Source organism: Pristiophorus japonicus, chromosome 22 (assembly GCF_044704955.1).
Source record: "Pristiophorus japonicus isolate sPriJap1 chromosome 22, sPriJap1.hap1, whole genome shotgun sequence".
Taxonomy (NCBI): Eukaryota; Metazoa; Chordata; class Chondrichthyes; family Pristiophoridae; genus Pristiophorus; species Pristiophorus japonicus.
The window spans coordinates 7,997,800-8,015,147 of record NC_091998.1 but is presented as its reverse complement, the minus strand read 5'-3'; the positions used below and the strand labels follow the sequence as shown (position 1 = coordinate 8,015,147).

The window sequence follows — 17,348 nt, the reverse complement described above, 5'->3', positions numbered from 1 at the left end:
TTACCCGTTTTCTCTCTCCCTCCTTTCTTAAAAAGTGGTGTTACATTAGCTACCCTCCAGTCCATAGGAACTGATCCAGAATCGATAGACTGTTGGAAAATGATCACCAATGCATCCACTATTTCTAGAGCCACTTCCTTAAGTACTCTGGGATGCAGACTATCAGGCCCCGGGGATTTATCGGCCTTCAATCCCATCAATTTCCCTAACACAATTTCCCACCTATGTAAGGATTTCCTTCAGTTCCTCTTTCTCACTAGACCCTCGGTCCCCTAGTATTTCCGGAAGGTTATTTGTGTCTTCCTTCGTGAAGACAGAATCAAAGTATTTGTTCAACTGGTCTGCCATTTTTTTGTTCCCCATTATAAATTCACCTGAATCTGACTGCAAGGGACCTACGTTTGTCTTCACTAATCTTTTTCTATTCACATATCTATAGAAGCTTTTGTAGTCAGTTTTTATGTTCCCGGCAAGCTTCCTCTCATACTCTATTTCCCCCCTCCTAATTAAACCCTTTGTCCTCCTCTGCTGAATTCTAAATTTCTCCCAGTCCTCAGGTTTGCTGCTTTTTCTGGCCAATTTATACGCCTCTTCCTTGGATTTAACACTATCCTTAATTTTCCTTGTTAACCACGGTTGAGCCACCTTCCCCGTTTTATTTTTACTCCAGACAGGGATGTACAAATGTCGAAGTTCATCCATGTGATCTTTAAATGTTTGCCATTGCCGATCCACCGTCAAACCTTTAAGTATCATTTGCCAGTCTATTCTAGCCAAATCACGTCTCATACCATCAAAGTTACTTTTTCTTAAGTTTAGGACCCTAGTCTCTGAATTAACTGTGTCACTCTCCATCTTAACAAAGAATTTTATCCTAATATGGTCACTCTTCCCCAAATGGGCCTCGCACAACAAGATTGCTAATTAGTCCTTTCCCATAACACATCACCCAGTCTAGGATGACCAGCCCTCTAGTTGGTTCCTCGACATATTGGTCTAGAAAACCATCCCTAATACACTCCAGGAAATCCTCCTCCACTGTATTGCTACAGTTTGGTTAGCCCAATCAATATGTAGATTAAAGTCGCCCATGATAACTGGTGTACCTCCAGTGTCTTCGCTTCCTTGTTCCCAATTCTCCAATCAGTGAAATAATCCACCGTAATTTATCTTCTCAAAACCTTTCATGGTTTTGAAAACCTCTATTAGATTCCTCCACCATGTAACCTTCTCTGTTCCAGTGGGAAAAGTCTCAATTTTCTGAGAATTTCTTCATGGCAACCGCCTTAATTTCTAGGTGTTCTAGTGAAATCTTCACTGTACCCTTTCCATGGCTCTAATATGCTCCTGTACTTGGTGCCCAGAACTGCATGCCATACTCCAACAGTGCCTTAACCAATGTCATCAATTCAACAGCCTTTGCCTCTGTAGAAAATCCTAAATCCCATTTGTCTTTTTTTGGCCTTTTCCAAGCCCTGATTCTATCTTTATTATTTTAAATACCCAGTTTTTTTTTTGGTGAATTATCCTTCTATGTATTACCTTGTAAATTAATCTAATAGTTTTAGCCTGAATATATTGGTCTGACAGCGTGGAGTTTACCGTCTTTTGGGGAAGACTGAAGAACTCTGTGAGCATCCCATGTGATCACCAGAGCACCCAGCCACAGTTGAAGGATAATTGCTCATCCTGCAGCATGCTATCACACTTATGGCATGTACAAGGGTGCACGGAGGGTCGGTCTGCTTATGGGAACGATCTTAGTGCCGTGTGCGCAAGTTAAAGTGTGAGAAAAACCCAAAGTCCTGACTGAGAAGACAAAGCATGGGACAAGAATAAGACATTCACCCATCAAATCCATCCCTCCACAGGCCAGGTACCATCTGCTCTGACCTGGACTATAAAAAGAAAGACTTGCATTTATATAGCGCCTTTCACGACCTCAGGGCATCCCAAAGTGCTTTACAGCCAATGAGGTACTTTTGAAGTGTCGTCACTGTTGTAATGTAGGATAGGAAACGCGGCAGCCAATTTGTGCATAGCAAGCTCCTACAGACAGCAATGTGATGATGATCAGGTAATCTGTTTTTTAGTATTGTTGATTACGGGATTACTATTAACCCCAGGACACAGGGGATAGCTCCCCTGCTCTTCTTTGAAATAGTGCCATGGGATCTTTTATGTCCACCTGAGAGAGCAGACGGGGCCTCGTTTTGACGTCTCATGCGAAAGACGGCACCTCTGACAGTGCAGCACTCCCTCAGTACTGCCGTGGAGTGTCAGCCTAGATTTCTGTGCTTAAGTCCCTGGATTGGGACTTGAACCCACAACCTTCTGACTTAGAGGCGAGAGTGCGACCCACTGAGCGATTACCATCTGTACCTTATTGTTCAATCTCAAGGGAAACCTCCCAGAGTCTCTCCGCGCACACACAAGAGATGGTCTCGTAAAACTACACGGGGATAATGATCTGAGTTATGTGGAGATTTTCATGCATTTTATTGCTTCCTCACAGTAGGTTTGGGAACAGTTGCCAGATGTAATGTTTAGGAAATTCAGGTGGGGATTGTTTAAATATTGGGAGAAAATAGTTGGAGAATAATAGGAGAAAGTCATTTCCTTCTGTTTTGTGCTAACATAAATAGATTGCTATTCAGTGTAGTGAAATGCTGGTGAGATAATCTGTTGACAGCCTCTCTGCGTGCACTGTGCTTCTGTGCCATGTCTTCTGACTAATGTCATACTCATTTTTCTTTTTCCTCTTCCCAGGTTTGATAGAATCCCTGACGCAGAATGGCCATCCATCTGGTAACTTCACCCCATCCGAGCCCTCAGATTCGCCTGAATGCCACCAACGGAAAGGAAGCAGGTTCACCAGGTCTGGGTCCGGGGAGGCAGGAGGAGAGACGGCAAAAAGCTACTCACTGGACCAGCTGGAGGCTGTGAAGAGGTAGAGGAAGGATGAGTCACCAGGGAGAAGGAAAAGATTATGGGGCCGTGTTTTTTTGAGTGTGCGGGAGTGGTGGTGGGAGGGGGGTCGGTAGATGAGACCTGGGATGCACCATCGATAGGCACTGGCTGGATATCTGGGATTCAGACTATCTAGTCAAGGCTTTGGTTAGGATTGTTGAGATCCCTCTCGCTGATGAAAATAATCGTGCTGCTTCTCTCAAACGTTCTGCCCATGCATGAGAACTTGGCTCTTGTACCAAAAGAATACACCTGTGGGGTTCTTTCAGGGCTTGAACATTCTTACATGGCTTGACAGGGTAGATGCAGGGAGGATGTTTCCCCTGGCTGGGGAGTTTAGAACCAGGGGTCACAGTCTCAGAATAAGGGGTCGGCCATTTAGGACTGAGATGAGGAGAAACTTCTTCACTCAGAGGGTGGTGAATCTTTGGAATTCTCTACCCCAGAGGGCTGTGGAGGCTGTCTTTGAGTATATTCAAGACAGAGATCGATAGATTTTTGGATATTAAGGAAATCAAGGGATATGGGGATAGTGCAGGAAAGTGGAGTTGAGGTAGAAGATCAGCCACGATCTTATTGAATGGCGGAGCAGGCTCGAGGGGCCGAATGGCCGACTCCTGCTCCTAATTCTTATGTTCTTATGTTCTGCCACCTGTAATCCTCAGCAATAGCATTAGGTCCAATTTTGTAATGAGAAAGGCAAGACTTTGTCTTCATTTTGAGGCATTTCGGGACTTTCGGTAATTGCAGCTCCAATTACCACCGTCCGTGGCGAGAATGGTGCCAAATATAGGCACTTTCCCCTCAAAGGCGAAGGGAAATTGGAGGATGATACACGCAAGTGAATTCAAGGTGGTACAGACAACTCAGCGTTCAGACGATTGTTTTAAACTGTTCAGAACGTTCGTATAACAGCTGTAGTGTGAAATCATAAAATTATATAGCGCAGGAAGCCATTCGGCTCATCGTCCCTGGGCTGGTCTGAAAGAGCGACTCTATTTGTCCCACTGCCTGCCTTTCCCCGTAGCCCTGCAAATTTTTCCCTTTCAAGTATTTATCCAATTCCTTTTCGAATGTTATTGTTGAATCTGCTCCCACCGCCCTTTCAGGCAGCGTGTTCCAGATCACAACAACTCGCTACGTAAAAATAATTCTCCTCAACTCCCGTCTGGTTCTTTAGGCAATCACCTTAAATAAGAACATAAGAAATAGGAACGGGAGTAGGCCATACGGCACCTCGAGCCTACTCCGCCATTTACTACAATCATGGCTAAATCTTAATCTACGATAAATCTGTGTCCTCTGGTTACCCGACCCTTCTGCCACTGGAAACCATTTTTCCTTATTTACTTTATCAAACCCTTTCATGATTTTGAACACATCTATTAAATCTCCCCTTAATCTTCTCTGCTGTAAGGAGAACAATCCCAGCTTCCCTGGTCTCTCCACGTAACTGAAATCATGCCTCCCTCGTACCATTCTAGTAAATCCTCTTAGCACTCTCACTAAGGCCTTGGCATCCTTCCTGAAGTGCAGTGCCCAGAATTGGCCACAAAACTCCAGCTGAGGCCGAACCAGTGATTTATAAAGGTTTAGCATAACTTCCTTGCTTTTGTACTCTTTGCCTCTGTTTATAAAGCCAAGGATCTTGTCTGTTTTTTAACAACTTTCTCAAGAGCTGTGCAAGGTGGGTCAATGAATAAATTTAAGACAGAGATAGACAGTTTCTTAACCGATAAGGGGTTATGGGGTGCGGGCGGGGAAGTGGACCTGAATCCATGATCAGATCAGCCATGATGGTATTAAATGGCGGAGCAGGCTCGAGGGGCCGAATGGCCTCCTCCTGCTCCTATTTCTTATGTTCATAACTTGTCCTACCACTTTCAAAGACTAGTGTACGTACACCCTGGTATCTCTCTGTTCCTGCATCATCTTTAAAATTGTAACATTTAGTTTATACTGCCCCTCCTCACTCCTACCAAAATGCATCGTTCCTATCGCAATGATTTTGTACTTCACGTTGAGCGTGACCGTATTTACTCGCTGAAAACTGACCTCTTGCTATGTTTTCTGTCTGCTGTGCAGAATAAAGAAGTGTAAAGATTACTACGAAATCCTAGGGCTAAGTAAAGATGCCCCAGACGATGACCTGAAGAAAGCCTACAGAAAACTGGCTCTAAAGTTTCACCCCGACAAGAACCAAGCGCCAGGAGCTACTGAGGCATTCAAAGGTGAGAGCCCTGGCACCTGGGCATCTATTTGGCAGCAGGAGAATTCCATTGTACGTTACTTTAGGCAAGGATCCATTAGACTGAAAGGAAGACTACTATTTATATAGCATCTTCTTATCATCTCTCAGTGTTAGCCGTGGCTCAGTGGGCAATACTCTCTCATCTCTGAGTCAGAAGGCTGTGGGATCAAGCCCCAGTCCAGAGACTTGAGCACAAAAATGACCCTCCAGTGCAGTGCTGAGGGAGTGCTGCACTGTCGGAGGTGCCGTCTTTCAGATGACATAATTAAACCGAGGCCCCATCTGCTCGCTTAAGTGGATGTAAAAAATCCCGCGGCACTATTTCGAAGAAGAGCAGGGGAGTTCTCCCCGGTGTCCTGAGCCAATATTTATCCCTCAATCAAAATCACTAAAAATAGATTTATCTGCTCGTTATCACATTGCTGTTTGTGGGAGCTTGCTGTGCGCAGATTGGCTGCCACGTTTCCTATATTACAACAGTGACTACACTTGAAAAAGTATTTCATTGCCGGTAAAGCGCTTTGTGACGTCCGGTGGTCGTGAAAGGCGCTATATAAGTGCAAATCTTTCTTTATCCAACACAATGAATCACTTTGAAGTGCAGTAGCTGTTGTTATGGAGGCAAATGTATTTTCCAAGATCTCAAAAACACCAATAAGATGAATGACCAGTTAATCTATTTTTTGTGATTTTGCTGGAGGGAAGACAACTGATCAGGACACTGGGAGAACTCCCAGCTATTCTTCAAATAGTGCCGTGGGATTCGAACATCCACCAGAATAGGTTTAATGTCACATCCAAAGGACAGCACCTCCAACATTGCAGCGTTCCTTCAGCACTGCACAGTATTAGTGAAGATTCTGTGCTCAAGTCCTGTAGTGGGGCTTGAACCAACAACCTTCTGATTGAGAGCTGAGTGTGCTACCAGGTGAACTAAGCTGACACTGATCCACACTACTGATCTTACAGGGCTATATATACACACCTATGTAAGATGAACCTCTACTTTCTGGTAAAGATCCTTTTTAAAAAAAACTGTATGGCTCAGGTTTATACTGCCTCCTCACTCCTACCAAAATGCATTGTTCCGATCGCAATGATTTTGTACTTCCTTTGAGAGTGACAGTGATTACTCGCTGAAAACTGACCTCTTGCTATGCTTTGTGCAGAATAAAGAAGTGTAAAGATTACTACGAAACCCTAGGGCTAAATAAAGATGCCCCAGACGATGACCAATTCAGTCGTTCCTCAAAGAGTCCGAAACTTGATTTGAATGGGGCACTGGCAGTTCCAGACACTGTCACCGATGACAGAACAGGACACAGGAATGCAGGAAACAGAGAACCTAAGAGTTGGGCGCATCAGACAGATAGCACGAGAACAGAGAGCAGGATACTCATTTATAATCTTGCCTGAGTATTTCACTTTGGCTCATCCCGAAAACAAAACCTCGTTGTGACTGTTAGCAAAATAGGAATTGCTAGATGAAAAAAGACCAAGGCACAATCTAGTTTGCCTTCTACCATCCTGGTAGTCGCATGATATACATGAACATAAGACATAGGAGCAGGAGTCAGCCATTTGGCCACTCGAGCCTGCTCCGCCATTCAATAAGATCATGGCTGATCCGATCATGGACTCAGCTCCACTTCCCTGCCCGCTCCCCATAACCCTTGACTCCCTTATCATTCAAAAATCTGACTATCTCCATCTTAAATATCTTCAATGATTCCACAGCTCTCTGGGGTAGAGAATTCCACAGATTTACAACCCTCTGAGAGGAGAAATTCCTCCTCATTTTCATTTTAAATGGGCGACCTCTTATTCTGAAACTATGCCCCCTAGTTCTAGATTCCCCCATGAGGGGAAACATCCTCTCTGCATCCGCACTGTCAAGCCCCCTCAGAATCGTATATGTTTCAATAAGATCACCTCTCATTCTTCTAAACTCCAGTGAGCATAGGCTCAACCTGCTCAACCTTTCTTCATAAGACAACTCCTACATCTCAGAAATCAACCTCGTGAACTGCCTCCAATGCAAGCATATCTCTCCTTAAATAAGGAGACCAAACAATATCATCATAGGCAATTCCTCGAAATTGAGGAAGACTTGCTTCCACTCCTAAAGTGAGTTCTTTGGTGACTGAACAGTCCAACACAAGAGCCACAGACCCTGTCACAGGTGGGACAGATATTCGTCGGGGGAAGGGGGAGGGTGGCACTGATTTATCACACGCTCCTTCGCCTGATCTCTTCACGCTCGCAGCTTTGAGATTCGAAGAGCTCAACATCCTCCCGGATGCACTTGCTCCACCTAGGGCAGTCTTCGGCCAGGGTTTCCCAGGCATCAGTGGTGATGTCGCACTTCACCGGGGAGGCTTTGAGGGTGTCCTTGTAATGATATCTCCGCAAGATCCTGCAAATCCCCTGGGAGGACAGGCGCACCAACATCAGTGTCCTCGCCCAGGCCAACATCCCCAGCATTGAAGCACTGACCACACTAGATCAGCTTCGTTGGGCAGGCCACTTAGTTCGCATGCTAGACACGAGACTCCCTAAACAACTGCTATATGCGGAGCACCTTCATGGCAAACGAACCAAAGGTGGGCAGCAGAAACCAAACGATACTTGACTTGTTGACAATCACAGCGATCAATCTTGATCAGTGAGTCTACAACAGACCCTGAGATGAGGTGAGGAAAACCCCAAGTATAAAGTCACCAGTTCCCCTTGAGCTCGCTACACTCCCCACACATCACGTCTCAACTTACTCAACCCAAGGGTGGAGTTCAGGATCTATGGAACTTCCCTCCATTTCTGAGGGAATGTCTCAAAGGCTATGAATTATACATTTCTTTTTGAATGCGATGCAATGTTGGTGTTATTACCAGCTGCTCAACCTCATTAAAACCCAAGGTGGGACCAATTAAATTCCTTCCCCCAAGAGAGATTACTCGCTTCCATTACAAAATGTCAAAAGCAAGCACCAGTTTTTTAGGAATTAACACTAATTGAAAAAGATCCCATTTCCAATACACTAATCACTGACATATGGCTATTTAATTTTGATTTACTCCCTGCCCATTTGGTGTTTATTAACTGAGCACCATTCCAGGGACAAACGCAAGACCAATTTCCAGCCTTCACCATTGGTAGTTAATGAGCCGGTGGCATTTCCTGAGCAGCGCCCAGTCGCGAGGAGTCCTTGTGTATTTCCTTCCCTGTGGGAGAAATGCTTGGTATTGTTGCAGCTCCTCCACTGATGCAACCACAGTGGCAGTAATCAGGAGCTGGCTGTGTGGGGAATCACACATGCAGACCCGCATCCTATAAGTCTATGACTTAATGCTTTGGTCTGTCAGCCAGTGGCTCAGTGGGCAGCACCCTCGCTTCTGAGTCAGAAGGTTGTGGGTTCAAGCCCCCACTCCAGAAACTTGAGCACAGAAATCTAGGTTGACACTCCAGTGCAGTGCAGAGGGAGTGCTGCACTGTCGGAGATGCCGTCTTGATTGCATTTATATAGCGCCTTTCACGACCACCGGACATCTCAAAGCACTTTACAGCCAATGAAGTACTTTTGGAGTGTAGTCACTATTGTAATGTGGGAAAAGTGGCACCCAACGTGCTCTTCTTAAATATAGTGTCATGGGATCTTTTACAGGGGGGGAGAGAGAGAGGGTGAGGGCACAAATCATTACCAGTGGGTATGATTTGGTGGCCATTACAGAAAAGTGGTTGCAGGGTGGCCAAGACTGGGAATTAAACATGCAGGGGTATCTGACAATTCGGAAAGAAAGACAAAAAGGGAAAGGAGAGGTGGGGTAGCTCTGTTAATAAAGGATGATATCAGGGCAGTTGTGAGAGACGATATTGGCTCTAATGAACAAAATGTTGAATCATTGTGGGTGAAGATTAGAGATAGTAAGGGGGAAAAGTCACTGGTGGGTGTAATTTATAGGCTTCACGGTGGGGTGGACAATAATCAAGGGAATAATGGAGGCATGTGAAAAAGGAACGGCAGTAATCATGGGGGATTTTAACCTACATATCGATTGGTCAAATCAAATCGCACGGAGTAGCCTTGAGGAGGAATTCATAGAATGCATTCGGGATTGTTTCTTAGAACCTAGAAGGGAGCAAGCTATCTTAGATCTGGTCCTGTGTAATGAGACAGGAATAATAAACGATCTCCTAGTAAAAGATCCTCTCGGAATGAGTGATTACAGTATGGTTGAATTTGTAATACAGATTGAGGGTGAGGAAGTAGTGTCTCAAACGAGCGTACTATGCTTAAACAAAGGGGACTACAGTGGGATGAGGGCAGAGTTGGCTAAAGTAGACTGGGAACACAGACTAAACAGTGGCACAATTGAGGACTTTTAAGGAGCTCTTTCATAGTGCTCAACAAAAATATATTCCAGTGAAAAAGAAGGGCGGTAAGAGAAGTGATAACTAGCCGTGGATAACCAAGGAAATAAAGGAGAGTATCAAATTAAAAGCCAATGCGTATAACGTGGCCAAGGTTAGTGGGAAACTAGAAGATTGGGAACATTTTAAACGACAGCAAAGAATGACGAAGAAAGCAATAAAGAAAGGAAAGATAGATTACGAAAGTAAACTTGCGCAAAACATAAAAACAGATAGTAAAAGCTTTTACCGATATATAAAACGGAAAAGAGTGACTAAAGTAAATGTTGGTCCCTTAGAAGATGAGAAGGGGGATTTAATAATGGGAAATGTGGAAATGGCTGAGACCTTAAACAATTATTTTGCTTCGGTCTTCACAGTGGAAGACACAAAAACCATGCCAAAAATTGCTGGTCACGGGAATGTGGGAAGGGAGGACCTTGAGACAATCACTATCACTAGGGGTGTAGTGCTGGACAGGCTAATGGACCTCAAGGTAGACAAGTCCCCTGGTCCTGATGAAATGCATCCCAGGGTATTAAAAGAGATGGCGGAAGTTATAGCAGATGCATTCGTTATAATCTACCAAAATTCTCTGGACTCGGGAGGACCATCGGATTGGAAAGCAGCTAATGTAACGCCTCTGTTTAAAAAAGGGGGCAGACAAAAGGCAGGAAACTATAGGCCGGTAGTTTAACATCTGTAGTGGGGAAAATGCTTGAAGCTATCATTAAGGAAGAAATAGCGGGACATCTAGATAGGAATAGTGCAATCAAGCAGATGCAACATGGATTCATGAAGGGGAAATCATGTTTAACTAACTTACTGGAATTCTTTGAGGATATAACGAGCATGGTGGATAGAGGTGTACCGATGGATGTGGTGTATTTAGATTTCCAAAAGGCATTCGATAAGGTGCCACACAAAAGGTTACTGCAGAAGATAAAGGTACGTGGAGTCAGAGGAAATGTATTAGCATGGATCGAGAATTGGCTGGCTAACAGAAAGCAGAGTCGGGATAAATGGGTCCTTTTCGGGTTGGAAATCGGTGGTTAGTGGTGTGCCACAGGGATCGGTGCTGGGACCACAACTGTTTACAATATACATAGATGACCTGGAAGAGCGGACAGAGTGTCGTGTAACAAAATTTGCAGATGACACAAAGATTAGTGGGAAAGCGGGTTGTGTAGAGGACACAGAGAGGCTGCAAAGAGATTTAGATAGGTTAAGCGAATGGGCTAAGGTTTGGCAGATGGAATTCAATGTCGGAAAATGTGAGGTCATCCACCTTGGAAAATAAAAACAGTAAAAGGGAATATTATTTGAATGGGGAGATATTACAACATGCTGCGGTGCAGAGGGACCTGGGGGTCCTTGTGCATGAATCCCAAAAAGTTAGTTTGCAGGTGCAGCAGGTAATCAGGAAGGCGAATGGAATGTTGGCCTTCATTGTGAGAGGGATGGAGTACAAAAGCAGGGAGGTCCTGCTGCAACTGTACAGGGTATTGGTGAGGCTACACCTGGAGTACTGCGTGCAGTTTTGGTCACCTTACTTAAGGAAGGATATACTAGCTTTGGAGGGGGTACAGAGACGATTCACTAGGCTGATTCCGGAGATGAGGGGGTTACCTTATGATGATAGATTGAGTAGCCTGGGTCTTTACTCGTTGGAGTTCAGAAGGATGAGGGGTGATCTTATAGAAACATTTAAAATAATGAAAGGGATAGACAAGATAGAGGCAGAGAGGTTGTTTCCACTGGTCGGGGAGACTAGAACTAGGGGGCACAGCCTCAAAATACGGGGGAGCCAATTTAAAACCGAGTTGAGAAGGAATTTCTTCTCCCAGAGGATTGTGAATCTGTGGAATTCTCTGCCCAAGGAAGCAGTTGGGGCTAGCTCATTGAATGTATTCAAATCACAGATAGATAGATTTTTAACCAATTAAGGGTCATGGGGAGCGGGCGGGTAAGTGGAGCTGAGTCCACGGCCAGATCAGCCATGATCTTGTTGAATGGCGGAGCAGGCTCTAGGGTTCCTAATTCGTATGTTCTTATGTGTAGGGGAGAGAGAGATAGGGGGAGAGAGGGGCCTAGGTTTAATGTCTCATCCGAAAGACGGCACCTCCAACAGTGCAGCACTGCACTGGGAGTGTCAGCCTGGATTTATGTGCTCGTGTCCCTAGAGTGGGACTTGAACCCACAACCTTCTGACTCAGAGGTGAGGATGCTACTCACTGAGCCACAGCTGACACTCGGATCAATATGCATTAAATTCTGCAAAAAATGTTTTCTTTGCAGGATTGTGGGATTGTCTGTAAATTTAGAATAAATGAATGAATGGGATAGTTTTGATTTGAGTTTGAATGGCTGTATACTGATGTCAGGCACTGGAGGGGCCAGGCTTTGGTCTGAAGACCCTTTATTTCTTCTTGCCCTTTCTGACATTGGTTCTGACCCGCACCACTTTTCTCCAGCTATTGGGAATGCCTACGCAGTGCTCAGCAATCCAGAGAAGCGGAAACAGTACGACCTGTACGGGGATGAAAAACAGGCTGCGAACCGGCACAGTCACGGTGCCTCCGACTACCACAGAGGCTTTGAGGCAGACATCTCGCCCGAGGACCTCTTCAACATGTTCTTTGGAGGCGGATTCCCCTCTGGTACGTTTTGGTTGTGGTTGAGGAAATATTTCCAATAACTGCAGTGAAGAACCAGTTATCTTATAACCGGTTAATTTGTAAACAGTTCCCTGACTACAAGAGTGTCACATAATTTGCACCTTTTGCTGACAGATTATTATTACTAATATTTGTTTTAATCACTATTACACTGTCACCAGGTTAACATGTGTCACAGAGTACAGTATCAATAGAGATGAGTCAATATACATTAAGCAAAATTGGTCCACTGATAGCGTTCAGCTCGTTCAGGAATTGCTCTTATCATTTATTTACCTTCCCATTAATGACTGATCCCAGAGATTGTTCTTTAATCTGGGTATAAATTTGACCCTGTTTAAGCAGCGGGTATTTCAGCTTGATTGCTTCGACAACAACAACAACTTGTATTTTTATAGCGCATTAACACAGTGAAACGTCCCAAGGCACTTCACAAGAGTATTATGAAACAGAAGAATTTGACACTGAGCCGCATAAGTAGAAGTTAGCGCAGGTGACCAACGGCTTGGCCAAAGAGGTAGCTTTTAAGGAGCATCTTGAAGGAGGAAAGAGAGGTAGAGAGGCGAAGAGGTTTAGGGAGGGAGTTTCAGAGCTTGGGGCCGAGGCAACAGAAGGCACGGCCACTGATAGCTGAGCGATTATAATCAAGGATGCTTAAGAGGGCAGAATTAGAGGAGCGCAGACATCTCGGGTGGGGGTTGGGGAGGGCTGGTGGAGATTACAAAGATAGGGAGGGGCAAGGTTATGGAGGGATTTGAAAAAAAGATTGTGGTAGAGAGGCAAACTGGCTTCCCTCATTGAATTTGCAATTAAATCACTGAAGCAAGCAAGCAGATTTGTGTATGCAAGAAATTTCAGGACAGGAGGAGACCATTCGGCCCATCATGCTTGTTCCAGTGCTAACGCCACACTGAAGCTCTGTAATCCTTTTAGTCTGCTATTTCCCGTACCCTTTCATATTTAAGCCCTTCAAATCTTTATCTCGCTTCTTCTGAACTGTTGTGCTTGACCGAGCTTCAGTATCAATGGACTACAAACATAAATGTGTAGCTGACAGTTGGTAGAAATTTCTGGGTTGCATTCTACTTGATGGTAGGAATGTGACCTTTTTCAAGGAGGGGGATAGGTTTAAAACATTTTGTTTCGAAGGGTGGCAGATACAGATTGAACTTTGCATCCAAAACTTCCAAGTTTAAAAATAATTTACTTATTTTGCCAGAAGTTTTAACTTTTGGGCCTGCTTTAATCAGGCTAACTGGTTCCGAGAAATTCTTCAACTGTTTCTCATTCTATGATTAACTGGGCTTCAGTAACCATTTCTGGTAATGTATTCTGCATGGAAAAAGTTAACCTGCTCCTTAAACGTCTGTTCGTGATGCTGTGTCCCTTTGTTACCAAACTGAAAAGGGTTCCCTTTGTTCCGCCACCGCTGCAGATTTGCACCAATCTGAGCCCTGGGTCTCAGCCTGAACTAATGAAAGTTACCTCCCTCTCAAGGGAACCATCACTGAAGTATATCTTTGAGCTTTCCCAACTTGGTTGTCGGTGAGCACGAGCATTTAGCACAAACCTGCCCTCAGCATGAAATTGACAGTGTCGCTTAGACAGCCCACGGAGATGGATATCGTGGGAAGTGGAAATGCGGTGGTTACTTTAGTACCGAGGGAGCTGTGATTGAGAGGTTTATGTATAGGTGCATTGTTGGGCTGGTGCACCAGATTCGTGCTATACCTGAGCTGGAATTGCCTGGTACTGTCATTGGGTGTTAAAAGCAGAATAGTGTTTCATTATCCAGCACTGCTCGCCTCCATCTTGATGGTCACAAAAGAACTGGCCCCAAAAATGTATAGTTACAATGTTTAATGTTCAATACTCCACGTTATCCCATCGTCCTGCCAAGAAAGAGAACATCTTCCATTTATAGAATCATAGAATAGTATGGCACAGATGGAGGCCATTCAGCCCATCGAGTCTGCGCCGGCTCTTTCGAAGAGCAATCCAGTTAGTCCCACTCCCCCTCTCTTTCCCCATATCCCGGCAATGTTTTCTCCGTCAATTATTTATATATATATTTATATTAATCCAGTGCCTTATTAAGTCTCCCAGAATATCTCAAAGCACTTCACACAATGAATTACCTTTGGAGTACAGTGACTGTTGTTATGTAAGCAAAATCTTTCTTTCTTCCTTTTTCTTTCTTTCCTCACATCTCTCCTTCCTCTGTCTCCTTCCTGGTAGTGGTTATTTGATTGAAAGCACGTATATTTTGGAAAATTCGAAGGGAAAGATAATACTCAAAAAAAAAAAGGAACTGATGTTTTACAGAATGTAGCACTTATTCAGGCTGCACCTTCCGGCTAAAATTGAACTGCCTTGAATTTTGAGCCTTTACTAATACTGTGAGCAGCCCCTGAGGTAATGTAGTGGGATCATGTTCCGTAATAGGGCCCATAATGGACAAATGAAGATTCGATAATTGCATTACAGGTTGAACCTCCCTTATCCAGAACTCCCTTATCCAGAACCACCTCTCGTCCAGAACCATTCCCAACCACCGGGTGGCGCATGCGCAAAACTCCGGCATGAACAAATTGAAGTCCTTCCTCGCTGCCGACTCCGGCAATTGCTGGCAGACCCAGCGATCCACCGCCCCACGCCCCCCCCCCCCCCCCCCCCCCCCCAATGTTCTCTCTGCCGCACTCCCAGCCCCAATATCCCCTTGCTCAGTACCTGTAACATCCAATTTAACGTGACCACCCTTCGTCCGGAAAAATCCCTTACCCAGAACAGGCCAGGTCCCGAGGGTTCCGGGTAAGGGATGTTCAACCTGTATTAAAAACCAAGACATAATCCTGTGAGAGGGAGATGCCATTCAAATCATTGGCCAAACTCCAATAATACAGGATCCGATGCAGCAGTGCTTCCTCATTCAATATCCAGATTTATATTTTAAAGATGTAAAACAGCGACATATTAGAACCTATAAATAAGGTTGATTTTAAATTGATTTGATAAAAGTAGAGAGGTAGCCACTCTTGTCTCACTGCACATCTAGGGAGGTTGCATATCCTCTTCATACTGTTGTTTCTTCCAGGCAATGTCCATGTATATAGTAACGGGCGGATGCGCTACACGTACCACAGGCCCGAGCGACGGGACCAGCATGGCGATGTGAGTATACAGAATCGGAGAATCCTGCGGCACTGAAGAAAGCCACTCGACCCTCTGTGACCGTGCCAGCTCTCTGACAGAGCTATACACTCAATCCCACTTCTCTGTCCTTTCCCATACCATTCAAAATAGATTTTTTAAACCACATTTTTAATCCCCTTCCCTTCTAAAAGCTATCCTGTATTCTGACTCCACCGCTGTTTCTGGTCGGCTATTCCATGTCCCAGCAATCCCCTGTAAAATAAAGTAAAAATACTCCGTACCTTGTTGTTCTTTTGGTAGTGATTTTAAATTTATGCCCATTGGTTGCCAGCTCACTGATCAATGGGAATAGTTTTTTCCCATATTATCCGTATCGAAACTCCTCATAATTTTGTATCATCCTATTGTCCGCAGAGTTTGTTCCCTTTCCTTGAGTGCTATAATTGTGGATCATATTTCCCACTTTGTGCAATTTCAGCCATGAACTCATTGAATGGCGGTGCAGGCTCGAAGGGCCGAATGGCCTACTCCTGAACCTATTTTCTATGTTTCTATGTTTCTATTTGACTCAGTCACAGATGGAGATGTTCTTCTCAATAGGCACTGCACAGCATACAGGAAAGGCCAACTGGTCAGGGTGCAACATACCCATTTCCCTGTTGCCCCATCCCCCCACAGCCATGCAATCTCAGTTGAGCCTGTGTTGATAGCCTTTTGGGGGAGACAATTCCAAATTTCCACTACCATTTGTGTGAAAAAATGCTTCCTGATTTGACTCTTGAACAGCCAGCTCTAATTTGAAGATTGTGGCACCTTAGAAACATAGAAACATAGAAAATAGGTGCAGGAGTAGGCCATTCGGCCCTTCGAGCCTGCACCGCCATTCAATGAGTTCATGGCTGAACATGCAACTTCTGCATTCCCCCACCAGAGCAAATAACTTCTTTGTATCTACCCTAACTGATCCTTTTATAATTTCAAACCCCTAAATTGGATCATCCCTCAACCTTCTAAACTCGAGGGGTACAAGCCAAGCTTATGCAACCTGTTTTAATTTAACCCTTTAAACCCCGATAGTAGCAGAAGCAAAACTTTGGAATAATTTACCAGTTGCATGTAGGGTCTTTCTAGATGGAAGCTATATAAATGCAAGCATCCTTTCATTTTTGTCAAGATTTGGGCCATTTTGTTGTGTAGAAATTGTTTTTGTTTAATATCCTTGGTTCCACTCTGAATGCTGAACCAAAAGTCGAGACTAATAACAGGGTTTGAAATTATATAAAGGAGGTGTGGTTGCTTTTGTCTGAAATAATGACATTCACTTGAGCTCATTGCGAGGCTCTGGGCTCATTATGTAGACTGTGCACTTACAGATTCAGCACTGAGACGCACAGCAAGCTGAACATCTATTTAAAGGAGCAGGGAATGCACAGAAATGCATTATCCATTTTGTTCAATGTTTATTTGCTTAAAAGCTGGTTTCAGAATTGTTGCTGAGGTGTGGCTTCATTTTCAATTGTAACTGGAATCTCTGCATAGAAATCAATAGACTCCCGAGACTCAGTCCTGGCTGTTTTCTGATTATATTCCTCATAGTTTAACACTCTGCTCCGGTATAATTCTAGCAAAGATGTGCTGAATCCCCTCGAAGGCCAACACCTGTATATCCTTCCTGAGGTGCAGTGCCCAAAAGTGAACGCAGTGCTCCAGTTGGTCTCTGACCAGCAGTCTGTGCGACAGATGTTACTGGACTAATAGTCCAGAGGACAAGGGTTCAAATCCCACCAGGGCAGATTGAGAATTTGAATTCAGTTTTAAAAAGTCAGCATCAGTAAAAGTGACCCTGAAGCTGTCGGATTGTCACAAAAACCCAACTGCTTCACTAATGT

General features: G+C 44.4%; 1 protein-coding gene across 1 annotated transcript in view; it reads left to right on the top strand.

The window, feature by feature from the left end:
• The window catches only part of dnajb12a (DnaJ heat shock protein family (Hsp40) member B12a), a 32,875-nt gene that overhangs the window by 7,865 nt on the left and 7,662 nt on the right, over positions 1 to 17,348 (top strand). Inside the window, exons 2-5 of the mRNA XM_070865573.1 lie at positions 2,770 to 2,950; positions 5,056 to 5,201; positions 12,103 to 12,288; positions 15,401 to 15,477. Coding sequence (XP_070721674.1) covers positions 2,770 to 2,950; positions 5,056 to 5,201; positions 12,103 to 12,288; positions 15,401 to 15,477 — 590 coding nt within the window. The remainder of the gene's footprint in view (positions 1 to 2,769; positions 2,951 to 5,055; positions 5,202 to 12,102; positions 12,289 to 15,400; positions 15,478 to 17,348) is intronic.